The 27433-nt window shown below is 43.1% G+C and overlaps 2 protein-coding genes across 2 annotated transcripts; one reads left to right on the forward strand and one right to left on the reverse strand.

Annotated features, from left to right (window-relative positions):
- Window positions 1–44: 44 nt before the first annotated feature.
- polq (polymerase (DNA directed), theta) lies at window positions 45–14606 on the reverse strand (the record flags this gene model as incomplete). The annotated part of the gene is made up of 35 exons (XM_083984581.1): window positions 14410–14606; window positions 14163–14268; window positions 13596–14053; window positions 13258–13502; window positions 12887–13063; window positions 12651–12781; window positions 12392–12548; window positions 11892–12003; window positions 11596–11797; window positions 11339–11480; window positions 11076–11222; window positions 10743–10955; window positions 10437–10579; window positions 10076–10268; window positions 9838–9980; window positions 9447–9640; window positions 8803–8927; window positions 8220–8463; window positions 5956–7426; window positions 4248–5847; window positions 4016–4156; window positions 3727–3929; window positions 3343–3550; window positions 3066–3259; window positions 2840–2968; window positions 2537–2711; window positions 2276–2396; window positions 1775–1875; window positions 1599–1681; window positions 1399–1500; window positions 1195–1306; window positions 897–1021; window positions 627–762; window positions 410–516; window positions 45–158 (listed from the first exon to the last, which is right to left on the reverse strand). The coding sequence occupies exons 1-35, from the start codon at window positions 14466–14468 to the stop codon at window positions 45–47; spliced, it is 8313 nt and encodes a 2770-aa protein (XP_083840707.1). The 5' UTR covers window positions 14469–14606.
- An 892-nt stretch (window positions 14607–15498) lies between these two features.
- Window positions 15499–26540, forward strand: ptpn9b (protein tyrosine phosphatase non-receptor type 9b). The gene is made up of 13 exons (XM_083976433.1): window positions 15499–15558; window positions 17796–17939; window positions 18397–18486; window positions 18694–18818; window positions 19192–19297; window positions 19402–19512; window positions 19611–20533; window positions 20701–20797; window positions 21692–21761; window positions 21915–21993; window positions 22284–22434; window positions 22733–22940; window positions 23518–26540. The coding sequence occupies exons 1-13, from the start codon at window positions 15526–15528 to the stop codon at window positions 23739–23741; spliced, it is 2361 nt and encodes a 786-aa protein (XP_083832559.1). The 5' UTR covers window positions 15499–15525; the 3' UTR covers window positions 23742–26540.
- Window positions 26541–27433: the final 893 nt, after the last annotated feature.

Here is a 27433-nt window from a genome sequence, read left to right on the forward strand (position 1 = left end):
GTACATGGAATTTGATTATGGTATTGAACATTAAAATATTCAGGTTATAGATCCAGATCCTGCAGATTCCCCCAGCTGGGTCCCACCTTCACTTTGGCCTTAAGCTTTACATAGAGTTTTACTGCCGACTCCATCTCCCTCTTGACTATCTGAGCAATCTGAGTGAGAGATGACAAACTTTGTATACATGACTGTGTTCAATCATTTTTGTTTGTTGGTGTCAGGTTCATATCTCCACTGATGTTGAAGTGGTAACTTCTGTTTCTTTTTTATCTTTAAGTGATAGATATTAATATATTTCTTAATAATATTCAGATAAATATCTTGTATATTTGAACTTTTCTGCTGAAAAGTTCAAATATACAAGACTGACTTACTGAGAAATTGACAATCCACGAAATAAACATACCTGAATGAGGTCTTCTTCTGTGGTTTCATAGATGAGTTCATCGTGCAACTGCAGCACAAAGTAGGCTCCTCTCATCTGAGACCTCCCAGCCTTGCACCGATTGCTGGCTGTATAAAAGCAACAAATTATCAGACATGATTCATTTGCATTTGCAATGATAAAGCAGGTAACTTGTGTGTCATGTTTGATTGGCGAATGAGCATTAAGTATGTGTCACCTGAGTGTGTGTGTTGGTGAGACAGCGGAGCAGCAGGAAACGTTTTGCGTAGCTGCTTCTGAATGTTCACTGTGGCAGTTTTGACAATGTCTGCTGCTGAGCCCTGCACCGTTGTGTTTACTGCCTGACGCTCAGCCTGGGAAAGGAAGGAAGAGAAACACACACGTACAGCTGATATGAAAAATTGAATAAATTAATAAATCACATGAATTTTACATTTCAAATCTTATAATTGAATTTTGTCAACTTGTGGTGGATTATCATACTTACATGTGCTTTGATGTGTGTATTGGCGTTAGTGATTGCAGGTAGGTATCTCCTTCGGCCCATCAAAGTCTGAACATATCCATTCTTTATACAGTTCTTCACTGTTTCTTTAAGAAAGGCATTAATCCCTGAAACCCAAGAAGACAGAATATGGACGTTTCATGTCTCCTCAGTGGAAATTTGTTTCCAATAATATGATCCCAAAAAACTAAATGTCAAATAAATTAACAGCATATGACTTGTGCACATTCCAACCAAGTGTAGTTGGATAATTTAAACAGAAACGGTAATGTGTTTATACCTTTGTATCTGGCCTTGAAGCTCTCTATGTAGCAGGCTGCGTCGTTTTCTTCCACTCCCATTTGTTCCCCCAAAGACTTGGCTCCCATCCCATAAATAATTCCATAGCAAATCTGCGAAGTCAGAAACACATACACACTGGTGAGCTTCTCATTGAGAATACTCACATGTCCATGTCATTGTCTTATTTTCTGCATTGTTGTACCTGTTTTGCTTGTTGTCTGAGGTTGTCATTCACAGTCTCTGGGTCGACACTTTTCCACTCGGCAGCGATGCAGCGAAACACGTCTGCTCCACCATTCAGCACCTGGTGAACACGTAGAGGCATCAGCATTTATTTATCGGATCATTAATGTCTGATTTACAATGCCTTCTTGCTGTTTGTTCAGTCTATTAACCACTGACCTGTAGAAGTCGCTGATCCTTGGACAGGTGAGCCAGTACTCTCAACTCCAGCTGGGAGTAATCGGCTGCTAATATCATCCCACCTGCAGGACAGTGTGAAACAGTCTGAGACAAAGCCATAGACAGGAAAGGTAAACACCTACACAAAACAATAGTATCATCATGATCATAGTAACCTGAAAAAGGTACAAATGCATGTCTCATGCTGACAGAGAAGGCCGGGCCTTGTTCTGCAGCTCCAGCTGTAACTGCGGGCACCACCGAGTGTCTCCTCTTTCTGTAACACAATAGTAAAAACATTATGACTAATCATCTGATCCTCCCAATCCTACTTACTGTTAATGTCACTGAAAACATCCGAGTTCAATAATAACAATCTGATTTATATAGAGAAGCAGTTGGCTTTCATGTAAAATAGATTAAAAGCTGCTATCAATGCTGTACTAAGAGATGGTGTCTTTCAATGAGAGAGTGCCAAAGTGCAACAAAATTAACTTACGGTAATTTGATCCGCAAGTAGGAGTGAGGAAGTTATGAATGAACAACAGTTCTACATTATTTAATGATATTACACCAGTTCTCATTTCACTGTGAACACATGGGAAGCCCCTCAAGTACCCCTTGAGTGTCCCAAACCCCTGCTTTCTCAAAACCGCTGGCTCTTAAATCAAACCTACCCTGCTTTGGTGGTCATTTGTCTGTTTTGTGAAGGAGGGCTCTCACCCACCACTGTGGGCATGTAAATCTCAAAGTCTTTGGGGACGTTCTGTATGTTGGGTTCAGTGAAGCTCACTCGACCTAAAATGTAGAAGTGTATGTTGACTTCAAATGAGACATTATTGCACGACAGTTTGACTTTTCAAGGTGTGGCTACATGAGTTACATTACATTTACAGACAAGTGTAATATCTTTGCCTATATGTGTGAGTGTGTTTTACCTGTGGCTGTGTGTGTCTGGGCAATGGGGTATATTCTGTCCATGGCCAGTGTAGGGTGGTATTGCTTCTCCCTCTGCAGGGGGAACACCACTTTAGTCAAGGCGTTGGTGATCCGCCTCCACTCCAGAATTACACCTGGCAACGGGTGCATGGGGCAAAGTTTCTCCAGCACATCCTGCCAACATCATTTCAATTTCAGTTTAAACTATGGATATTTCACCTCCCCAATATTATGTTACAGCTCCTCAATGGTATAAAAACAAACAGTGTTATTACTTGATGGCTAATACAAAGTCATTTCACCTTGGTGGTACTGAATTGCTTTCCAAGCCGCACTCTGCCGCCGCCTCTCCTGGTATAACCCAGAGTCTTCTTACTTTTTGATCCACCAACATCACCATTTGGAGGCAGGTGGAGCTCAAAGAACAACACCTAATAAGATACAAATTCGTGTATAAAGTGTAAGTATGACTGAATTTGGGAACCGGTTGAAAAACGTGGCTGGGATAGAGAAAGAGATGCACTGAACCTGAGCTATGTCATCGATACTGGTGAGGGAGAAGCTGTGTCCGGCCAGGTTGTACGCCTGAGACTCCAGAGCTGTGAGTTTGGCCTGCATGACATGTTTTTGTCTCTCACACTCCTTAACACTGAAGCCCAATCCATTCAGTTCCAGCAGAGCCAAACATACCTGGGAAGGCATCTCCACGCTCCTGAAAAAATCTGATAGATGCGTAAATATCATAAAACGACCAGTGACCGGTGCTACGCTACTACGCAAGTGACCGTGTGTGCACTCTTTTTACCGAGCCTGGCGTCTTTCTCCAGCAGGCCGGTGAGATGGTTCATGACAGCGTGTACAAGTACACTCTTGGTTGCTGCCCTGACACGAGGACAGTGCGCGTGTGCGTTCCCAAGTCCGTCCAGCAGAGGTAACTCCTCAGGACAGTAGACAGTCACCATGTTGGGCAGAGTCCTCTCCTCAGTGCCAGGGTCCAGCAGCCAACAGGCCACCTATGGGGAACATATAACAAACTATTTTGCCACAGGTTCAAGTTTGTAATTACTATTATGTGTGTATATTTGTCTGTGTTGTATGTTCTTGTATTTTGTTTATTACACTTTCATGTCACTTGTTGCTGAATGCACTTTTATGTGAATAAAAAGATGTATGGGCATTGTGCACTTACTTTGGGGTCTTCACACCTTCCCTCCAAGCTAATGCCACAGCTCAGGACTAGTGTCTTGTACACCTGGATTATGTCATACGTGACAATCACTCCCCCTCTAGGACCAGCCAACGTCCTGCTCAGACAGGCCTTTGCCTGGTTAAGCCTCTCACTTACTGACAAATCATCATCCAGAGGAGGGGGAGCCAGACTAGAGCTCAAACCTGAGGGTGACAGATGAGGCGAAGTTAGCATTTTCCTTTTGGATAGTGTGCTTGCTTGATCGTGGGTGTGTGGCGTGCGTTGATACTTTTGCTCTGTTCTTGCTGCAGACATATGTAGTATGCATCTCTTGCTCCCCAGCAGACGGACAGTCCGATCAACACCAGTCCGTCACTGTCTCTTACTGGGAAACCATCAGCCCCATTGAGCCTCTGATGAGATGCTGATGCTGCACAGACAACACATGCATGGATGAGGAGATGTACTGTATTCGACATGCATCAGATTTGACTGTAGCTTAAATTTACATTTGTGGTTACCTCTCTTGTGTTTCCCTCCCATTTCCCCCTCATGCTGCTGCCCACGCTCCCTCTTTTCACAGGCCAGAGCCACAGAGTACCGCTCCTTTGTTTTCCACTCTTTAATGAAAGTCTGGAAAAGGTGCCTGTCACTTGCCACATCTATGATGGAGAAGGTCCCAGAGTTGCTGGAACAGAGTGATGCATCCTGGGACAGTTCAAGAGTGAAGCCTTCAGTCACAGGCGATTCTGTATCAGAGGGAGGCTTCGGCCGGGGAGAGGATGGAGAAGCAGGAGAGCTGTGGTTCTCATCACTATGTAGAAGGGGCTTGGGTTTTGAACTTGAGAATGGAGCAGACTTCAGCTCAAATTCAGGTCGAGTCTTTGGTTGCTTTAGCTGATGTTTGTGGTTCCAATCAGACTGTTTAGAGTTGGGAGTTTCTGATACTTGTTTACTGTGTCCTGGCTGAGATTTACGACATTTTGGGGCAGTTGGATTCCCTGGCAGAAGGGCTGAGGGAGTTGACTGGTTAAGTGGCTGGACGGTGAGGGGCGACTGGACCGAGGTGGTGGTCAGTTTTACTCTGGGTGTGACAGGTGGTGTTTCCTGAGTGGGGGGAATAAGGTCACCAGCAGATCCTGGCCTCTCTCTTACATTCTCAGTGTCACTTGTTGGGGATCGTGCTGGTTGAGAGTCGTGCTCAACAGCAGCAGCAGCAGATTGCACCTTTACCTTTTGACCTCTTTTTCTGCTTGCGTGTGTTGAGCTCTGAGGTAGATCTGGAGCAGCCACTGTGTTTGCAGCAGCAGCAGTGTGTGTAGTGTGTGTTTGAGCGGATGCGTGGCCTGTTGTGGTGTTTTCCCAGGACTGGTCAGACATACTCGGCCAGCGGTCAAAGATCTCTTGTAAACCAGGGCTGCAATTGAAGGTACTTTCAGGCACATTATCCGTCAATAAAACATTCATTTTGGCTTCTTTGTTTTTCCTTCTCTGTCTTCCATCTGGTTTACTCTCATTTTTGTCATTAGCAACATTTTTTGCTTTGTCCTTGTCATGCTCATTCTGAATCACAACGCAGTGAGGCGGAGTTGGTATGTGACTGGGTTCAGATGATACATTTAACAGGTGTTTCTCAGGCAGAACATTGTCTGTGTCAGGTTGCTGAGCTTGACAGCGGTGAGCCTCTTGCTCCTGATCATGTTGGGTTTTCTCTGTGTGTCTCAGCAAGCTCTGCCTCTCCAGAAAATGCTCACCCACAAACAGTGAGTCGCCCCACTCTGACAGGTTGAAGGAGGACTCGCCCCACTGGACAGCCTCCTGCTTCTCTGCCTCCTGATTGGCGAGAAGCTCGCTGTGTCGTCGCTCCTGGGTCGATGGGACGGGGCGCTCCTGGTCGACGGCTTCCTCTTCATCAGACTGGTCATGGACCTGTTGTGGACTCAGACCAGCCAGCAGAGAGCTGTCGTACAGGCTGTCAAACAGGAAGCTACTGCTTCTGTTCAGACTGTCGGAAGCAACCTGATTGGCATTGGGGGCTTCATCATCATCATCATCATCATCATCACCACCTTCATGTTTATCTTCATCCACATTATCACTACCACCAGGACCAGGGGAAACCTGTAAAAACAGGAGTTCTTATTAAACAGGCAAATCATTTGATTATACGCTTTTGTACAGTAATTTCTATTTACAATCCAAGCACAACTGATATTTCTGGTCAGTCACCTGGTGGCTGGTGTTAAGGATGAGCTCCATCTGGCTATCTGTGAGAGAGATATTGAATGTAGGGCATGCATTTTGAAGGGCAAGTCCATTTTTCCCCCCATCCGTGTTGTTCTGCTGTTTTATGGCCGTCTCTTCCTCCTTTGTCTCCTCTGTCTCTACCACCTGATCCATTCCTCCGTCCACCCCATGTCTGTGTTGGTATGATTCTTGGGCAATGATTCTCTCTGTCTGAGTGTCCAATTCAAAGCTGTCACCAAAACTCTCTTCTCTGTTTTTTCCATTCCCGTCAGCTTCTTCATCTCTCTCATCTCCTGCGTACAGCTCGGGAGATGAGAACTTATCTACTTCTTTGTCCTCTATCCTTCTTCGCTTGGCTTCAGGAGAACATGAGGGGACTGAGACTGGAGAAACAGATGGTGCATTTAGTGCTTCTGCATTTGTGGGAGTATAAACTGGTGCTGCCAGAAGGGTTGTCTTCGCACTCTCCACATTGTCTTGTAGACATTTATCAGTTTGTATGGAGTGCAGAACTTTGCTTAGGGCTCTTGCGTGCTTCAATCTACCCAACTGCACAGGTGAGGCAGCAAGCCCTTTATTACCACCTTCTTTGAAAGTCCTTGTGGAAACACTTTGTTGTTCAATCCGGGGCATCGGGGCTCTGAAACGAGGCGGCGGCATTGGAGAAGGTGATGGCTGAGGATGTGGCAGCGATTGAGGCAGAGGGCTGGATACAATCTCAGCCAGTTCCTGTGTCAGACTCCTTTCAGGAAGGGTCTGTTTCACTTGTTGACCCCCGGGTCTGGATGAGACTGTACCTTTTTTCTCAACTCCCTTTTCCTCTAATTTTTTGCCCTCTTTTCCATCTTTCTCTGACTGATATTTTGTTTCATTTGCTGTGGATAGCTCTTCTCTTATCTCTGTCTCTTTACCAGTTTCCACTGGCATCTCATTATCTGCCTGTTCAGTGTCTAGCTCTGTCCTGTCTTCCCTCCTGTGCATCCCCAAATTTTTCACCTCAACAAGTTTTTCCTTCGCTTGCTCTCTCATAACGTTGCTGTCTGGTGTCTTCTTTTTTCTTTCCGCCACAATCTTCTCACTTTTATTTTGCTCTTCTCTATGTCTTTCAGTACCTCTGTCCCTACTTTTCTTGAGCCTGTCTACCTCTTGGTGGTCTTTAGTGTTGTCTGTCTGTGCTTCAGGTGAACTGACACATGAGCCAGATGACACTTCTGTGTTGCTGCGGTGAAGATCGTCTGGGCTGTTGACAGCAGGAGCCCCAGTAGGAAGAGTTGTTGGGTCCCACTGAACTCCTAGCTGGGCCAGGTCTTCCTGTAGAAGGAGCCTTGCCTCAGAAACTATCTCAGTAGCTGCTTCCTGCTCCGTCAGGGCCCGTCCACCGGTCACCCACACACAGCGGAGGCTCCGTCTCTCAGCAGCCTCCATCTCACTCTCATCCACCGCACGTTTAGAACTGAGGAAAACAGACAGTGCACCATTGACTTTACATTTGGACTCATTTCAGATTAGGTTTTAAGCAGCATTTGCAAGGCTGTACCGGCTTCTATTTTCTTTGACCTGTGTTAGTTATTGCATGTTGACTACATACATTTAAACATGATTTATTTAATGTAATTTCTGAGGTCCTCATTTCGCCAGGTACTTGAATTGTTCATTGCTATGTTGGATGGTTAACAAAGCCTCTCATCATAGAACCTGTTTGTTTACATTTTCAACACTAAGACCTGACTGGGAGTTGAAAAGTCCATTCAATGTATTGTTGGTCTGGATTCAGTGGTCTGACTCCTAACTTGAACTTACATGTGATACACACCCTCTATGGCAGCAGAGATACATCAATTGAAGTTGAATAATAGTACTACACAGTATACTTCAGAGTTCAGATATACTTCAGCTTCTGCCACTCATGTACCAGCACCACCTACTGGTACAGCACTGTTGTTATTTAAGGTCTTGAGGATGGACGTCATTCTTTATACAGTGCTTTACTTTTTGTTTATATATTAACTTTTGTTCCTTTTTACAAAGCCTAGTTATGTCTTCAGAGTGACACTGTCTGCAAGAGGAGCTAATTGGTCCTGTGACAATTTTTTAATCAGAGTGACGAAATCAAATTCTGCTTTTTTGTCAAAGTAAGGGGATTTTTTTAACTAATTCATTAAGTATTAAAGGGCCTGTGTTTGGCAACAGCATTTGTATTTATATCTTACTGGGAGATCTGCACAAAGTAACTTACACACACCTACCTCTTGAATGGGACTGCGTTCCTTAAAGCTTTCTCCACATCAGCCACAGTAGCCCTGGCTAGTTCAGCAACAGTACACAGCCCTTGTGCGTAGAGTGCTCTGGCTCGTGTTGCATTCAAGAGTGAAACCCTGACCAAGTCCACCAGCTCCCTCTGAACTCCAAAGCTCAGCCTGGTCTGATACTGTGACAACAGCAGCTCCATGTTGTGCCAGCCCAGACGTTTGCAGAACACCGTTACCATACCTAAGGGATAGCACAACGTGACTAAGCGTTTGTGGAAGCTATAGAAACTTGATTTTAAAGTCAGCGAATAACAAATGTCCTGTTTTTTGGCTCCACTTCTCTTTCTTACTGTGCATCAGTCAATGATAATTGGCACCATCATTCTATGTCTATATGTAACAGTAAGATCTTGTGAACCCTCTCACGGTAACTTGATTCAAGGGGTGTGAGCACTTATGTATGATGGATAAATGGCTCTGAAGGAACCATATAGGAGCTGAAACACCAGTTAATGGGGTTAAGTCTGTACATACATCATTCTAAAGTGCTTTTTGCATCAAGTTACCCAGCAACATTTACCTGCATAGGTAGAAGCAGACTGCTGGAGAGATTGTAACTGCCCACGATTGCAGTTGTATTTGGATGCCACGGCTCCCAAAGGCACCTCATTTACCAGATCCTGTAGAACGAGTGTGGTGAAAAACCTGGAAAGTGGCAACAATAAAAGAATCTGAAGTAAAAAAAAAAAAAAATCTTGTATGGCCCACATTTCTAAAACATGACTTGTTCTTTGACTTTCTGGAGATATGTCCTCTAGTGGTTTGTTTTAGGTTCTCTCCTTTACCTCATCTGAGTGAAATAATGTAAGAATTAGCAGTAACACTGTGCTGTGCATATTGTATGTGGTTGTTAGATTTATCAAAAACTATATGCTTCACTAAGGTATCCTGATTAAAGAGCTATTACATTGTGTATATTATTATGGCCTTTGTATTATTTTTGCTCAAAGGTGTACACTATTGGAAAGCCTTCTTGTCAGTGTGTATAGCTTACAGATTTGTGTAACTGTGACTATAATTTAGTATTACATTTTTTTCAAAGCCATGCACTGTTAATATTTTGGAAAATGCAATTACAAAAAAAGACATGTGAGGGGGTATTCACCAATGCTGTGATGTAAAGTATATATAGCTTGTGTAACTAACATAAATGTGTCCCTTTACCGTTTATGAATTGCCATCTGTCTACGCTGCTTTTCTGACTTGGCAACGACTTTGCTGCTGACAGATCGTGCGAGAAAACCTTCCTGGACGCCAACCAGCTCTGCCACTCTCTTCATCGACGATGAGAGCTGTTCCCACAAACAGAAGAACTGATACCAGTCTATGGTAGTCCACTCTGCATACAACGGGGTAATCTGAGGGGAGTTTTGACACAGTTTTGTATTACTATGCTTGCAAAGACTGGTCTGGAGATGTGTTTGAAAAGGGGATGTTTTTGGTTTTTGGTGAGATAGAATTAAGATGTAGTAGTTACTATGAGAAATGTGTGAGTGGGGTTAAATTGACAGATTATCAATGTTACTGTTATAACGTACGATATGTGCATGTTTACCAGGTAGAGAATGTGCAAATCATTTTCCAGTACAAAGCCCTTCATGGCACGCTGGAGGTCTGCAAATATTCCTAGAGCCTCAGGAGGGGAGAGGGAGGAGGACAGGGTGGCAGCACCAAGCTGAGTGGGACAGTAACGCTCTTCTGGAAATGCAGAGACAACACTGGTTTATAATAAATTACATAACACGATATATAATACTACATAGCATAGTATAGCATGGCAATAGTGGCAGTACCTTCTCCGTCCTTCTGGATGCTAATAAATTCATTCTCCATCAGCCATTCAACACAGGCTTCAATAGCGCCTTTGTTGTTGGTCTCTTCATTTGATGTGTGTTTGCCGTCACATTTCATGCTGGCAGCCAGCAGAGAGCACGAGGCATACAACCTCACATCCTGTGGAGTGCTGGCTACACCTCCAACAATGATCTGTGATTTGGGATAGTATGAATCAGAACAAGAAAACAATTCATTTAATGGGGCTAAAATGTGTTTTTGCCACAGTGAGGTATAAACACAACATGGCTATTCTCTAAGCAGAAAATGACATACAGCCTGTTAAATCGTTTCTGTGTGTTCATGAGTGTTCAATGATACCTCCAAGATGGCTCTCAGCATGCTAGTGGTGACACCTTCCCCTTCCCTTCTCACAAGGCAACTGCTGATTGGCTGAAGAGCGCCGTTAAGGAGACTAATACCTTTCTGGCGCTCTGCCTCCTTACAAACTAACACACTTTCACCTGAAAGAGGACCAACGAATGAACAAAGAAGAGAATAGTGTTTTGATGAAGTTTTCATATGCTACAGGCTTAATCATTCATAAAAAAAGAAGTATCATGTTCATCTCTTCCTCATCTCTGTCCCATTTTTCTTTTCTTTTTTGCCCCTGTGCCGACTCCATACCTGTAGTGTCTACGCCTTTTCTCCCTGCTCGTCCAGCCATCTGTTTGTATGTGAGTGGGTCCAACAAGTGTCCGTTGAAGGTCGGGGTTCGAATGATGACCCTTCGGGCTGGGAGGTTAACTCCTGAGGAGAGGGTAGAGGTGGCAGCCAGGACTCTGACCGTGCTCTGACGAAAAGCTCCCTCCAACACATCGCGTTCATCAAATGTCAGACCTGCGGGGAAAGTATGAAACTTGGACTTCCTTCATCTTGTTTACACAGGAAATAACAAAGACCCTAACATTCAGGCCACAGTTTTGCTGTTGTTGTTAATAGGTGATATGATCTTTTCACCTGCATGGTGGAAGCCCACCCCCCACGGCACAGTTCTTTGGAGGGTGGGGTCCAGTCCAGCAGGAGTTCGTCTCAACTGAGCAATCACGTCCACTAGTCCCTCTTGATCTAGACACACTGGCCGGGGTTCGGTTTCTCCCTGACCATCTGAAAGACAGACAGAGCAGTCTGAACTGAGGAAAAAAAATAGCAACCGTTTTTGCCAACATGTTCTGATGGTTAATTATTTCATTTGAATACATTTTCAAATTTGACATACATACCAGCACGTCTGAGGTTATAGAACTCCCTTGCGATACTGTCTGCCAGTTTCTCACACCAGTTCTTCGAGGGGCAGAATAGCAGCACAGAGTGGCCCTCTCTCACGGTCTCATAACACAAACTCACGATATGGTCATCATCACCCTTTTTAAGCAGAAAAGATTATAGTACGTGATTGATTGATTATATTAGATTTCAAGAGAAAGTATGCATCGGTCATGATAAAACACATACTGGATGATCACTCCATCTATATTACCTTAATTTGGAGCACAGGAGTGAACTGGCGGACCACAGAGAGGCTCTTGTCGTAGATGTTGCGGCCCATTTTGAGATGCTCCTGCAGGGGGACAGGTCTGTAGTCTGTCTGGTAAAGTTCTGCCCCTAACCAGCTGGCCAGGAGGGAGAGGTTAGGCAAGGTGGCGCTCATACCTATGATCTGTACACCATCAGACAGAGACCTGTAGAAAAAAAATAAACAGACTTAATTAGTTACTTTTGGGATTAAAAAAAAAAAGACTGTACTTCAAGACAAAGGTAGACAGACAAACAGACCCTGTGGTGTTCTGCTTCTGGGCTATGTAGCGGATTTTGGTGAGGAGCAGCTCTAGCAGATACCCTCTTCCAGAGTCACCTACCATGTGCAACTCATCCACCACCACCATACCTAGCAGCACAAAAAAAAACACACTTTTAAATGCATACTCTTATTCTGTGCTATGCATTCATTAGCACACACACAATTTAGAGTTGTGGCACAGAAATATATTCTTTGTTGTTTTTGTGTTTTTGTCAGTTAGTCTGTAAGAAAATAGTGAATAATACAAGTCACACTCCTCAGGAACTCAAAGTGAAGTCTTGAAATTATTTGTTTGGTCCAAGAAACAGCCTCAGATCCAGAGATAGTCAAACTACTCAGAGAAATGGTCAAATCCTCACAATGCAGAAACTAATACGTTTAAATGGCAGGAACAATTTATTGATTAAGCATCGGTGCAGATTATTTTTTTCTGTCAGTTGACTAATGAGACACTTAATTACAACAGATGTATTACCGAGTAGGCCCATGTTGTCTTCTTCGATGAGCCTGTTTAACAGAGAGTTGGCTTTTTCTATGGTGCAAACAGCCACATCCAATGCTGTGAACCCCCCAGCAGCTGAAGTGCTGCCCATATATCCCTCCACACGGACTCCTGCCTCTTCAAATACACTCTACAGGAGCAGACACACAAGTCAGTTAGACAAGCACAGACACAGACAACATTTTGTTCATAACATCATCATCATGTAACCTTCTGTCCATGCCCCCCTCACCTGAAGATAGTGCATCTTCTCCTTGGCCACAGAGACGAAAGGTAAAATGAAAAGAGCCTTTCTTTTTGTCTCCAACACACGCTTCAGCATCAGCAGCTCTGACACCAGAGTTTTTCCAGCACTGGTGGGGGCTGAAAAAAGGGGAAAATAAAGCTGAAAGGGGAGCTACAGGAGAGGAATAAAACTAACAATTACTAAATGTGACTAACTCATTCATAACTAACTCACTTTCTTACCAGAGTATACCAGGTTACCTCCCTGCAGCGCCTGTCCAACACTGAGGCACTGAGCCTGCCACTCAAACATGTGAGTCACTCCATGTTTCTGGTAGCGCTCCAGGACAGGTTTTGGTAAACCCCAACTGGATAACAACAGCTTTTCAGCTTGCTCTGAGGGAGCACACAGGGCAATGCCTGCAGTAGAGCACACATAACATACTTTCACACATGTTATCAAATCAGATTGGATGCAGTATGAACACTCATATCTGAGTCTATATTAAAGTTCAGAGAGGATGTGAACATGTGTTGGTCGAGAACACTTGAAGACATAAGAATAAAGTGGGAAAAAAAGGTTTTACGACTTCACTACACCGACTATACTTCACCTGGCTGAGGTAAAGTGTCACTGAGAGTACTGAGCTCTAATCCAGTGGGAACTGTGAGAACAGAGGCCGACTGATTCTGTAACGACTGCTGGAGCTTGGCCCTCTTCATGGCAGCCGCGAGGCGTGTGGGGCTGAACAGGATGTAGTCTCTGCGTGCATCAAGAGGTGGGTCAGCAGTTTTAATTGGTTCACTTTCCTCTTTGCTAAGAGGAGAAGTCTTTGTTTTGAATGAATGCTTCTGCTTGCTGAAACATAGAGAGAAAAAGAAACACTTGTTCACAGACAAGTATAAAGATGACAGAAACATACAAGGCGATAATGTGAAAGTCCAGACTCACTTGTTGGAGCTGCCAGCTTGCTGGCTGGTTTTTATTTCTTGACATGGGAGACCATTGTTACAGCTGCTTTCTGGGCCCCTCTGGATGTGCTCCACTTCCTCCGAATCCTCACTGAAGAGAAGCTTCTGAGCAAGGTTTTTGCAGTCAGCTGTCCACCCTGGTCTCTTACCATCACTGCTACGGCAAAAGACCGTCTCCTGGGAGCTGGGGGCTCTGTGGGGTCCTGGGCCTGGGGCTTGAACAGGAGCTTTGTCATTCTCCCTCTCACTGTGTGCAACCGTTGCAAAAGACCGAGCAGCTGAAGATGCTCCTGGCTCCTGCTGTGCATCTCTGTTTACCATTGGTGGACAAGCTTTGGTAGTCGCAGGGTCCACAGGGTCGACAGCATCCAGGACCTGCAGCATCTCTTCATCAAGAGCTAAGGTGGATTCTCCCAGCGGGAATGTTTCCCCTTCGTCCTAAAGGTAAACCAGAAAACAGGTCAGATCATTTGTGATCCAACTTGAGGGGAGGAGGAAAAGAAAAAAAAGAGTTGACAACAACTTTCTCTCATGCTATCTCACTCACCCTGAGGCCGTTTCTATTTGAACTTTCTGACTTGTGTGTTTTGTCTGACAGATAGCGGGTATTCTGCAATCTGTTTTCATCCGGAGGCTCACCAGGAGCTTGAAAGCTGTGCGCAGAAGAAAATACATTCATCGTAGGAAGACACAGACAGAAACTTTAAAAAGAACAGGTCTCATGGCAACAGGACGAGCCTTTGTCTTTTAAATCAAACAACATTATGATTGATTAAAAAAAACTACTAGCTTACCCTTTTTTCTTCTTGATCTGGTGCTGCCCCATGTAGCTTTTCTGTCTCAGAGGACCCATACTGGAAAGGCTGCACTGTTCTCAACAAACGTGAGTAGGTGGATGTTGATTAACATGACATTGTTTTCTCCCACGACACGAGTTTTTTTGTTTGTTTGTTTTTTAAGGGATATTTATCAATGTACGTAGCTTCATAGAATGGCAGTAGTTACGATATGACAAGCGTCGCCAAAGAGTTTACTCGCTAACTGTAAACATTATTGTCCCGTTGAGCAGCGCAGAGTGGACCTGAAATCAAAACGACCGCCAGAGGGCCGCCCCGGTGTTACACAAAAACAGTTCGACGGAACAAATGCTCGCATACGAAGGTTCCCATGGTAGTACAACTACTGCTTATTATCTTATACTAGATCCATGCTGCTACCACTACTACTGCAGCAGCTCCTACTACCGCCACTACAACAACCAAAAGACGACAGAACATAGAGTATCTTTGCTTAATAATAATAAGGCTACTAATACTACCGAAAGAAATAGGCTTACTAAATCATTATAAATAAATCATTCATAAATTAAATATTTATATAAATAATATCATTTGAATTATCTGTTTATGGTGAAAACAATGTGGTTGATAGGCCTATGGTTAATAGAGTGTATTGGCGAGAAACAATTAAAATATTCAATTTATGAACTACAGCGAACTAGATAAAATAGTTTATGAACAACTGTCATTAAACTCACAAGTCAGTGATAAGCAGTCAGTAGTAAAACATAGAGATAAATTTGTTCATGAAATCTGAATGGTGTTCAAAAAAAAAGAGTACAGTCCATACTCTTTGAGAATGTGCTGATAAAATTTTATTTATCTTTTCATTTCGTTTTTAGACACAAGAAAAAATCTAACTCTTCCCTAATAATGGCAAATAAAGAGCAGTGATGTGTGTTTATTCATCTTTGAATCATCTTTGTTCAGTTTAGAAGAGTGGGTAGGAGTCATGTAGTAAAGTGATTGGATGTGGGCGGGGCATCGGTCTCTGTCCGCTCTGGCGTGAGCAGCAAGTGAGCGAGCGGCTGGTGGGCGCGCCCGCTGCTGCGACGTTGCGGAGGCTTCAAGATGGCGGAAGCCCTGACAGCTCAGGAGCAGCTGGTAAGGGGTCTCTTTAACGCATTTTTCCCCCTTATCCCTCACAATGTTCAGTATTTACACACGCCGCATTCGATCTCTTGTCTACCCAGCGATTTGTCCATATATCTTGTCACGGTGACAGAAACCGGGAACGATGCGGTCTAGTCGAACAGCGCTGGCCCGTTCGCAGCCCGACTCCGGTGTGACTGACAGCAGTTAGCATGTGTGTTAGCATGATGGCGTTTGGTAGTAGCCGCTGTACGTTAGTAGTAGGGACCACTTAGCCGGCGGCTGTGTATCACGAATCTACGTTTCACCTAACAACCCCGTTTTACACGGACTCTGCAGACATGTTCATATCGCATATGTTACCTAGCGGTCCATCCATACGTATACACAGCCGCATACACACAGTGCTTCTACTGTCTTCAACGCGACCGTTAACCATCCAGGCACCACATGTAACCTAGCCGCTAGCTGATGCTAATAGCTATTGTTGACTTGCAGGGAATTTCCTCGACAGCTACCTTGCAAGACGTTATTAATTATGCTGCACGATACGTGAATGTTAAATACGACCAACCAATGATTGAGTAAAATGTATGTTATCGTTATGTATCCTGAGTCCTGACACAGAAGAAAAACAGGCCATGGTCATGGGTCTCATCATTGCTACAACGCGAGTGTTTGCTGTGAGCCCACAAGCTAGCAGCGGTGTCCTGCCTATCAGATTTACGGTCGAGAATTCACAGAAGCGATCCTCCGGTTCCTAGCATTGTTGTTGCCATCACTTTCTAGTAAAGGGGTGGGCCCTGACACTGATGGCAAACACCGAGTACCACTCCGCGATTGTCGTGACAGCTTCGTTTTATGGCTACTTGTTTTTATCTTAATCAAGTATTCACAAGGTTAACCGATCAGTTAGCAAAGTAACGGGACGCGCTATCACTGTTCCCCTGATTTCATTTGTCGAGTTGGGTCTCGATGGCTCAGCGTCACTTTCCCAGACCCAGTAACGTAAAACGATTAACGACCATGAGGACAATTTGAGTACATGCTGTTTGTCGTGTCTGGCGACTTGCCTCGTCTAGTCGCACCAAGGCTAGCACCCGTATCCTTGTGCGGGTGTCCTGTCACAGTGTAAATAACGGCATCAAGATAAGGGTGTGATTTAGTCACAAATGTGAAAAATTTAATTGGGAGGGGTTGTGGTAGAGCAACAAAACTTTAAAGGGACGATCCCCTCAATTACTCAATAAAACAATCGTTACAAAATGTGTGATGCACATTTGACACTGTACCCTTTCAGGGTGTCATTAGTGGCTGTGGTATCTCCTTTGCCTCCTTTGCCTCAATCAAAATGACAGCCCAAGGTATTGGATATATTTATTGAATGTGTATGCAGCCATACACTACAATTATTACAATATTCATCCAGTCACAGCGTTAACTCAGCTAGCACGTAATCCTTGCCTATAAATCTTCAACAAAATCCAGTTGTCACTGGATAAAATTTAGTTCACATCAGTGTAAAGACAGACCACCTCTACTGATATAACACACCTATCTATCTATCTTGCACTCACATTCAGGAAAAAGGGGAGCAGAGTTGCTTCTTCACACAGCAAATGTTATGTATTTAATGAATGTGTCTATTGTTTAGGCCATCATCTAATAACAAAACTGATCATGAGATTCATCAGGATGTGGATGACTTACCAAGTCTGCCAAACAACTCATAGGGAAGCCGTGTATTTGGTTTAATTCTTCGCATCCTCTTTTTTTTATTCTTGTCCTATGAGAAAGTAGATTCAGGGTTTGTAAATAGCTAATGAAGTAATTTGTTGTACCCATTCAGCAACTCTCCCCTTGCTGGCTCAAATATATAGAGGACAGATGCAGCCCACTTGGGTGGAAACAGCCGAACTGTTGTCTCCTGGCATACGACTGCACTCATCTTCGAGGAGCAAGTCTGCTGCTGCCATCTGTATCTGAATTATTGTGACTTTGGCAGAGAAAGAGCTACCAAGCTGAGGGGGCTGACAGTTTTCTGTCTTCTCTTTGTCCTGCCAGTTGTCATCCCCATTATTTCTCAGTGTTTCTTTCCTGTTGCTCGATCCCTCTAGATTCTCAGCTATTGTTGTGTTTTTAAGTCTCCGTTCCTTTGGTTGTTCAATTTCAGTTTTTCTGCTTTAATCCCTCTTCACATACTGATGCCTCACCCTTTTCCCCCTCATCTTCTCCCTCACGTCCCCCAGGCTGTGGAGGAGTTCCTGGGTGAGGTGCGTAGCAGGGAGCAGCCTCACAGCGCTGTGTTCGTCTCCCAACCTACCGCTGTAAAGTTTCTGATGGCCCGCAAATTTGACGTCTCCAGAGCCATCGACCTCTTCCAAGCATACAAGGTACGTCGTGCTTCGATTGGTGACACAACCGAAATAACTGTTAGTTAGTTTGTTTTTTATAATCAACATGCGTCAGCGTTGCCAAATGAGATTCAGGCCTGTTTGCAGGTGTACACATTTACACATGTGCACATATGTGATACGTTTTTATAATAATGGAAGGGAGACAGAGTGATGCAGTTGCTTGACCTTTACCTAAGGTTTTTTAGAGTATATAGTTAGCAAAAAATTACATTAGTAGTAGTCAGTCTGTAGTAACATGTATGCTTGCAATAACTATGTCCTGTTATACTGTGTTAGGCCCTGTAATTTATGCGGTTGTACTCGTTGGAATTACTGTATGGATTGACAGAACAGCATAACTCCTTAAGGCACAGTCTGGGATTAAAAAAAGGCTTTTAGCACACACAACTAAAGCCTGCTTTCTTTCTGCTCTGCCATCTTTTATTGACATTAGAACACAAGGATCAAAGAGGACATCATCAATATCAACCCTGACGAGGAGCCTCTACGCTCTGAGCTGCTGAGTGGCAAATTTACAGTCCTGGTAAGTAGTAAAGTTACTAATTGGCACAAAATAACCATTAAGCAAGTACATAATTGGATATAAAGAATATATATTTGCACTGTCAGAGAATACAATGTCAATGATCAAACCTCAGTCAGACTAAAACTGCCTCTCACAGATAACATGGCAGGGAAGCAGAGTGAATTTGCATAGATGTATATGATAGCCTGTTAATGTCCCCACCAGCCTGGCCGAGATGCAAAGGGTGCTGCTCTAGCGCTCTTCACTGCTCGTCTCCATCGGCCAGACGTCACCACCCACAAAGCTGTGCTTCAGGCCATCATCTATCAGCTGGACAAAGCCATAGAGAGGTGATACACAAACCTTAGCTATTTGCACAAAAACAGTTTTTTTTCTCTCTCCCTTCCGCATTAAACTTTGGTGTTGGGCCACATCTGTTCCTCAGTCACTGTTCATTTCTTTCACTGTCTGTTTACAACTTTTATGTCAGTTTCAGTTTTTGGGTTCTTGCTAATAATTAGCAGTGTCAGAATCTCAGATTTAGTTCTGTGTGTGTATATTTTTGTTGTTTGTTTTCCTTTTAAACACCTGGCTAGAAAAGAAACAAATTATCAATTATAATGAGCATTGTCTTGGTGTTTTGTATAAAATTAACCCTTTGTCAAGCCTCTGTGATGCTCCACCTCTGCATTTAATATGAAAATCTTCTTGATTATTCTTTAGTTTACAAACTCAAAGAGACGGACTCATATTTATCTACGACATGACCAACTCCAGCTATGGCAATTTTGATTACGACCTCTGTGTCAAGATCCTCAATTTGCTCAAGGTAAATATAAAGAACATTCTCCATTGTTTTTTGGCTTTAAAAAGCTCTCTTGGGAATGAAAAACGTTGACATGGATTTGTCTGTCTGATGCTTGTGTTTCGCAGGGGGCATTTCCAGCCCGTCTAAAATGCGTCTTCATTGTGTCATCACCTCTTTGGTTTCGAGCTCCTTTTGCGGTCCTCCGCCTTTTTGTACGTGAGAAGCTGAGAGAAAGGGTATGTATGTCTGTTTTTATCAGGGATAAATGTCATAATGTGTAATGCGTTTGTTATTTGTTGTTTGATGTGTGTTTTCTTCTTTCTGCTGTCACCAGGTGTGCACGGTGAAAGCTCATGAGTTGGCCAGTCATATCCCAGTGTCCTCCCTTCCTGAGCACCTGGGTGGGACATCCCAGTATAGCCACGTCGCTTGGATCCAGTCCTGTGTTAACATTCACACAAACACTGTTCAGGGTGACACACAAGAACATGACACACATGACTGCGTGGGAAGCCTGCTACGCTCTTACAGCTTGGAGTGTGGCAACACAGGCGCAGGTGCTACACTGTCCCACACCCATATAAATACGCAGTTAGGTCCCGAGCTAGCTGTGGCTAACTCTAACTGCTACGACGATAGCAATGCTAACCCACACAACCACTGCGCTGTGGTGGAGGGCAGGACTCGAGGCCTAGACCAGTACCAGCAGAGTCCACATTCTGCTGCAAACAGGCCACAGGGGAACCACCAACACTGGAACGGCTCGGCTGTGAGCGAAGCCAGCCAGCCGGCCAGCCTCAATGCTAACATGAACGGTCGTGGCCGCCAAGCCCCTCCCCAGTCAGACACGCCTCCCGACACACCACTTTCCCATAAGGGTGATGGGGACGTGGTGCACAGCAAGACAACAGACTCTGCCCATAAACCTCAAAATGAGGGCGTCAAAGAGGAGGACGAGGAGGAGGAGGGTGGGGAGGACGAGGACGAGGACGAGGAGGAAGGGGTGCCTCCGTTACCCCAGAAATCTCTGCCTCGTCCACCCCACCAGCCTTCCTCTCAGTCCCCGCCCCTGTCTTCATCCTGGGATCCTGATGAGGAGGACCGCTGCATGGAGGTGTCTGTTCACATGCCAGAGCAGGGAGGTATGACGGTGCATGAGCTGGTGGAGCACGTGAAGAGGAAGAAGAAAAAAGGAATCTATCAGGAGTACGAGGAGATCCGCAAGGAGCCACCAGCAGGCACCTTTGACTACTCCAAGTAAGAGATTATATTCTACCTATCGGCCTCCCTTCTTTCCCCTTGAGCTTCTGTCTTTATTGTAGTATCTCCTTGATTTTCTCAATCTCTTACAAGGTAGATGAAAATGTGTCAGATCAGTATTTCAGTCAGTCATATTTCTTAACAAAACAAATCTGCTTTTACAGGAAATTATCCAATCAGATAAAGAACAGGTACAGTGATGTTCTCTGCCTGGACCAGTCACGAGTTCGACTCTGCCAGCTGCCTGATGACGCGGATGAGGTAATTATCAATAAATGAAGCTTCAGTTTTTCTTGTGTATTTATTTTCTACATACGTTTGACAAATATCCCCTCATGACTTTGTTGATGAAAGGTGATTGTTGTCCATTTTTGCTGTTAAATTATGTGACAGTGTTGCTAACATCTGTCATATTCATTCACACAAATTACATTACATTATAATGTTATATGTTGCATACTTTGAATGAGTATTAATGAGTAGTCAACACTGAAGTGATCAGTAAAAGATGGGCTTTAGACCTGAATGTGGACGCTTGATTTGCAGTTACGTTAGATTTCAAGATATTCAAGACAACATTTGCGTGTCAACAACTGAGTCTGTTGTTTATGATGTTTTCGATTTTGTATTTGTCTGCTGCATCTGATATGTGTGATTTGAAAATGGAGCCTTTGGCAGTATCATACACAGTGGCTTTCATGTGGTTAAAAGGAAAGGTCTGTTTTTGGCAACCTTGCTCTTATTTTTGTAAAAGGAGCACTGTGTTATACTGGATAAAACTATAAATATAAGACCCATGTTGTAAAAAATCCTTTAGAAGAATTAAAAAAAGGTGGTTTGGCTCTCGAACAAATGCTGGGATTGGCAACTGACCGAGTCTCGTTAAATCAAGAAACTGAAGATTGTACGAATCCGCTCTGGATTCATAATGCATTGTATATGATAACATTTTTATATGACTCAAATTGAAATGTTAAATGTTTACTGCAAGTAAGTCACAGGCGCAAAATCTAATTTTCCATAGAAGACAAAGCTACAGTGTTGTTATAAACATGTCAGCACCAATCTAATGATACTAACGCTGAGCATCCCACAAGAGACAGTCCTAACACCAAGCAGCCAGACTCAGCCCATCTCCTTTGTGTGTTTTTGCAGACATCCGATTACATTAATGCCAGTTTCATGGATGGGTACAAGAGGAGCAATGCTTACATCGCAACTCAGGGTGAGCAGCTGCTGAAACACACTTTTAATTATCCTTATATAGTCCTTCATGCACGATACACTTTTTCTACTCCAACCCTACTGAGCTCCTCTTAAACCTCAGTAGGGAACAAGCTGGTGTTAATGTGACCTGACTGACTTTTGTGTTCCTCAGGTCCTTTGCCAAAAACTTTTGGTGACTTCTGGCGCATGGTGTGGGAACAGATGGTACTTATCATTGTCATGACCACCAGGTGAGGCTTATTTACATCTTATTTCGAAAGCGTGTTATGATTTGAGCCAAGCAAACACTTACTGCATCAAGTCTGATTTAACCCATAATTGGTTACCCCAGGGGTTTGGTGCGAGTGCACATGTTTGTGGCAGTGTACTGATCAATACAGTGTGGGCATAGAGGTTGCAGGAGATTGAAACAGTGTCTGCCTGGCTTTTGAGATGCACACAGCATACTTACATAGAGCAATCAATAACATGATCAGGTGAAGATGAGATTAAAATGTTTGACTTGTCTTGTGCGTCTCAGGGTCGTGGAGCGTGGACGTGTCAAGTGTGGTCAGTACTGGCCTCTGGAGGAGGGCAGGACTGACCATCATGGACACTTCTTTGTCAAGAACACACATGTTCAGGTGTTCCAGGACTTCAAACTCTCCCATCTTGAACTCTACAACACACAGGTAGGTCATGGCTACCATGTTAGTGCCGGGAAATTCATACACTAGGACTGTTAATTTGAGATTTGAAGATTCTTTGACGGCTTTAAGAATGTAAATAACTTGATCTGACTTTGATGATTTAAGATTGTGGGATTACTTTTCTTGGAGGACTCTTTGTAAAATCGCAGTTTGATATAATCTGCCAAAAAATACTTGGCATGAAGATTGTCCCACAGGCTCGCACATGCCAGTTGAAAAGAATGAGCCTAAAGTCGAACTCTATTCTTCTTCTACAATAACCTGTATGAACCTTCTTTAGTCTGGAGAGAAACGGGAGGTGTGCCACTACCTCTATGTCAGCTGGCCAGACTTCGGGGTGCCCAAGAGTGCTTCTGCTATGCTGGACTTCCGTGAGCACGTCCTTCAAAGGAGGGATGCTGCAGTTCAGAGCCTGGGATCCAGCTGGACGGGGCCCCCAGGAGGCCCCCCTGTGGTTGTGCACTGCAGTGCTGGCATTGGCCGCACAGGTAAACATCATATTATAGGTTGTACAATATGATTCAATGTATAGTTGAGCTCAAATTACTCATCAGCCATTTAGTGGTCACTGTCTTAAGTACATCTCTAGGCAGTTGAATCAAGTCAACTGGACTTTTTATTTTTGTCTTTGAGGATGTTTTGCCCCTTATCCAAGTGTCCCTTATCAGAAGCCACTTGGATAAGGGGCGAAACGACCGTCTTAAGTACACTTTAATTCACCATAGGTCTTTAAGTCATGTAGTTGCTTCTTGTTATACAGACAGAATCTAGAAATGGGGTTACTGTTAAAATAAAAAAAGAACATTTGGCAAGACAGATTTTAGCAACTGAGAATGTTATTCAAGGTAGGTTAGTGGCCTCAACACATTGTCAAATCTGTGGTACTAAGATTTCAGACAGCTTGAAGGAAAAACAGACACGTTCCAGTACTACATAGGTGACCCTGACTTATAGAGTAGGAGGGCAAGTCATCAAGTCCCCCCCCCCCACCCCTCGTTGTTGTATATCTCTTGTAACCTTGTGTAACTTCTCTGCCTTGCGTCTCTTGCCTGCTCTCTGTTATAGGCACATTCTGTACACTGGATATCTGCCTGTCCCGGCTGGAGGACATCGGCACAATAGATGTCCGTCAGACGGTGCGGCGGATGCGTACTCAGAGGGCTTTCAGCATCCAGACCTGGGACCAGTACTACTTCTGTTACACGGCAGTCATCGAGTATGCCCAGCGCCATGGGAAACTGAGCCCAGTGCAGTGGTCTGACTCAGACCTAGAGACTGACAGCGAGTGAGGGACACATGGAAGCATAACTAGACGAATGGGATAGCCAATCTTAACCGAAGTCATAGGAACGAAAGACTGAGGAATGACATGTCAGAGTAGAGGAAGGAGATGACTCTTCCGCTCTAAGAGACAAAGGATTGAGATCTTGTTTTGGCTCTTGATGTAACCACACAGACTCCCACATTTGCTCTTCCTTTACACGTGTGAATGGACAGAGGAGGTGAAGAGCTTTGGGGAAAAAAAATACAGGGAGTGGAGACTGCACGTTGCATCACTGATTTGAGCAAGCTGTCCTGCCAATTTCCGAGCCCCTTTTTATTTAGCAAACTACAGGGGAACTTGGCCTGCCCTGAACCTGTCTTGTTGACAAGAGCGTTGTAAGAGTTGTAGCATTTTTATATTGACTTGCACATGAGGAATGACAAACTTGAACTTTACCCCTTAAAGCCCTCCAACCCCCAATCTCTTTTCCTCTTTGTATTTCTTGTTCCTTTTCAGCCCCTAACAACTCTGCGATCGCAGATAAAATGTGAGGGGTATGAAAGGGTGAAACTTGAAAACTTTTTTTTTTTCTCCTTTTGTGTTCTCATTTTTTTTGAGAGGAAATGGTTCTGTGTGAGCATGTGGCCGTAAGTGATAGTTGATCAGTGTGTGAGCCATTTAGTCCATTTCTGTTTTTACTTTTATTTTCCATGTCCTTTTTTTTCTATGGTGCATTTTCTACATGTGTTTCATATTTGTGCATATGTAGACTAACTTTTCAAAGCCAAAGTCCTCACCTTGAATGCTTGGATGTACTCCTTCGTGAAATATTATGACTGAAGCCCATGTATATTCTTGTAACATACATTTATACATTAGTGTGCATTATAACAACCTCTGAAAGAAGAGCAAAAAAAAGCTGTTTAATATAATTGACTTAACCTTGAGAAGAAATATCTATGTAGCGAGCCAGGCTATGACAAAATATTGAAAAGAGTTCTGGTAGAAAAACTGATATCGTAATGCAAATCTGTGTGATTTGTCAGGTCTAACATCATTTTTACTGTCGGACCGTTCTGATTGGTGGACGATCTTAAGTAATTTGGCCTTAACTTGATTCACTGCCTCGTCGTTCTCAGACCTAAACCATACCTGAAACTGTAAACCGATTTATTTTACCTTTTGTTCTTTCCCTGTTTGAATCTTACTCCCTTGATACCACAACTGTTGTGTTTGGTTCTCGAGGCATGTTCTGCCTCAGATAATTGTGCCTTCAAGTTTTCCTTAGCTTAATGTCTCGCTAGTATAGTAATAACACCCAAAAAAAACTAGTGCACTTGCATAGTACACACTGACTATGTGCCACACAGGACACCCACATTTTGCCTATAGTCCTGTACATAGTACACTACTTATCAATAACATACAAGTAGTGAGTTATCCGGGACTAAGCTCTGGTTTGAGACATGGCTATTCTTTTATCATTTGACCTCAGGGGGTAATTCTAGTGTTTTTTGCCTAATGTCAAAGATCCGTTTCTGGGTTTGCCTCTGGTAAATTATCATTTAAGAAAAAACTATATCAACTTTATTTTGTATTTTTTACTGTATTGTATCCTACTATATTTATGTCTTTGTAAAACTTCTACAATATTGAAATCAGCGAATGTTGGTACGATGCTACAGAGAAAACAAAACCAGTTATTGCATTTGATAAGCTGAACAAATCAGATGGGGAGTGAAATATATTTTTTGTTGTTCAAAATGAAACTTTAGTGGAAAATATCACTTGCCATTGTATTTTCAGAACTGACTTGTGTAAATGGTGACTGTTCGATTTTAGGATGGGGAGGGGAGAGGGGGGGAGAGGGAGGGTGAGGGAGGGAGGGAGGTATGGATGGGTGGGTAATGTGGTGATGTTTTTAGAGAGCTTATCGTTAAACTCTTCAGTAACAGCGACATTAACGTCTTACTGTCTGGTACCCAATGCCAAGGACAACGCAAAAAAAAAGAGCTATCAAGATAAAAAAAAAAAAAAAAACAAGCAAAAAAGACAAGTGGCTGACATTTCTGTTCACAAAAAATCCAGCATGGTGTCAATGAGTTAAAAAAAAAAAAAGAAGAATATATACATATAAATATATGTATATATATATATGTATATATATATATATAGATGGGTTAAGGTTTATCAGCATGGTAAGAGAGCCTTGAATGTTTTCGGGGGAATGGCGTCCAAGCAATTTTTTTCAAGACAGACGTGGATATTATTGGTGAATGTGGACCCTGCATCCCTCCATGCCAAAGGCCCAGGCTCACCCTAAAGATATTTTCCTGTCACACATCCTCAACAGCCCACTATCATTGACCTACCAGTGCAGCATTGCATCCACAGACACAGACTCCGGAGCAACACGGGAACATTACTGAAGATTTTGTATAGCTACAAGATGGGAGAGTGTGTATGTAAAAGAGTCTTAGTCCCCATGCTTTTTTTTTTTTTTTTTTTTGAGAAACAGAGAATGCAATGTGCATTGTCATTGGTGTTCATTTACTGTTTATTTTTGTGCTTTAAGTTCTCGTGATTGAATTATGGCCTTTTACATGCTGTCAGCCCAGCTGTCCCATTAAAGCAATGGTATTACTATCTTGAATGAGTACAAAGCTAAATTGATCTTTTTGACTGAATAGTTGTTCGTGTGCACTATGAACAGGTACACCATGTTTTTAGAAGACGGGCATTGAAGGAGAAAACTCACTGTCTCAAGCTAGTTAAGCATCTCTTCAACATTTCATTCAAGTAAATGTTCACATTCAAAGCAGAACTACTGTTTTTCACTGTGTGGTGTGTCTCCTCTCAGTCAACAAAAGCAACCAGCTCTATGCTTTTATTTAGCTTTTAGTTTTGCTCATTTTGAGTCCCCCCTTTTTTCCTTTTTTTTACTTAACAAATTCAGATTTTACATACAAAACATCTGATGAGATGATAAAATATGAATCATTGTTAGATGAAGCTTGCTAAAGAAAACTAAACCTTGAATCCATCTCAACCAGATCAACAGTAAAATATGTTTTAGTCTACAATCAAACACATCAGTAATTAAAGGTTAATAATAATATATAGTAGAATAACAGTCAGGATAGGCATCAGTTAGCTTTGATGATTCTGATACTGCATAAATTATTTGTCTGAATTTTCCAAGATATCACTGGAGCCTATTTGGTTTGACTAATAAACTCCCTGTCAAACCACAACTGCTCATTTTACAAATTCCATGTTATCAATGTCCCGGTGTATGAAGTTTATTACCTCTGGATAACAGCTGCTTGCTAGTCTTTATTTTAAGATAAGCTGTAGCTCCATATTTGGCATGAATACATAGGAATGGTTATTTCTCAGCAAACTCCAAGCAAAAAAAGAAATTGTTTTTAAAAACCTGAAATAACTCAGGTTAGCAAAAGTGAACAAATAATACTTTGTGTGTTTCAGAGCTCATGTGTAACGTGTCATGTTTACATCATGTTATGGAAAAGAGACCTTTTACCAGATCAGACAACATACATAACTGTTGTCTCAACTTAAACCTAAACCTAATATAACCCATTAACATGTAAATCTTGTACTAACTAACAGTAGCCTATTATCTGGGGCCAATGATGGTTGCAAAAGTTCTTTACAATGCTTTGTCGTTGGCAGCCTTCAACCCTTCTTACTGTG

The sequence above is a fragment of the Trachurus trachurus genome, assembly GCF_905171665.1.
Source record: "Trachurus trachurus genome assembly, chromosome: 1".
Classification (NCBI taxonomy): domain Eukaryota; kingdom Metazoa; phylum Chordata; class Actinopteri; order Carangiformes; family Carangidae; genus Trachurus; species Trachurus trachurus.

What these genes read in the sequence shown, in the direction of transcription:
- ptpn9b (XM_083976433.1), top strand. Translation starts at nt 15,526, where the DNA reads ATGGCGGAAGCCCTGACAGCTCAGGAGCAGCTG. An exon ending in ACCTCTTCCAAGCATACAAG is followed by an intron (nt 17,940 to 18,396) that starts GTACGTCGTGCT and finishes TATTGACATTAG; the next exon opens with AACACAAGGATCAAAGAGGA. An exon ending in TGCTGGCATTGGCCGCACAG is followed by an intron (nt 22,941 to 23,517) that starts GTAAACATCATA and finishes TCTCTGTTATAG; the next exon opens with GCACATTCTGTACACTGGAT.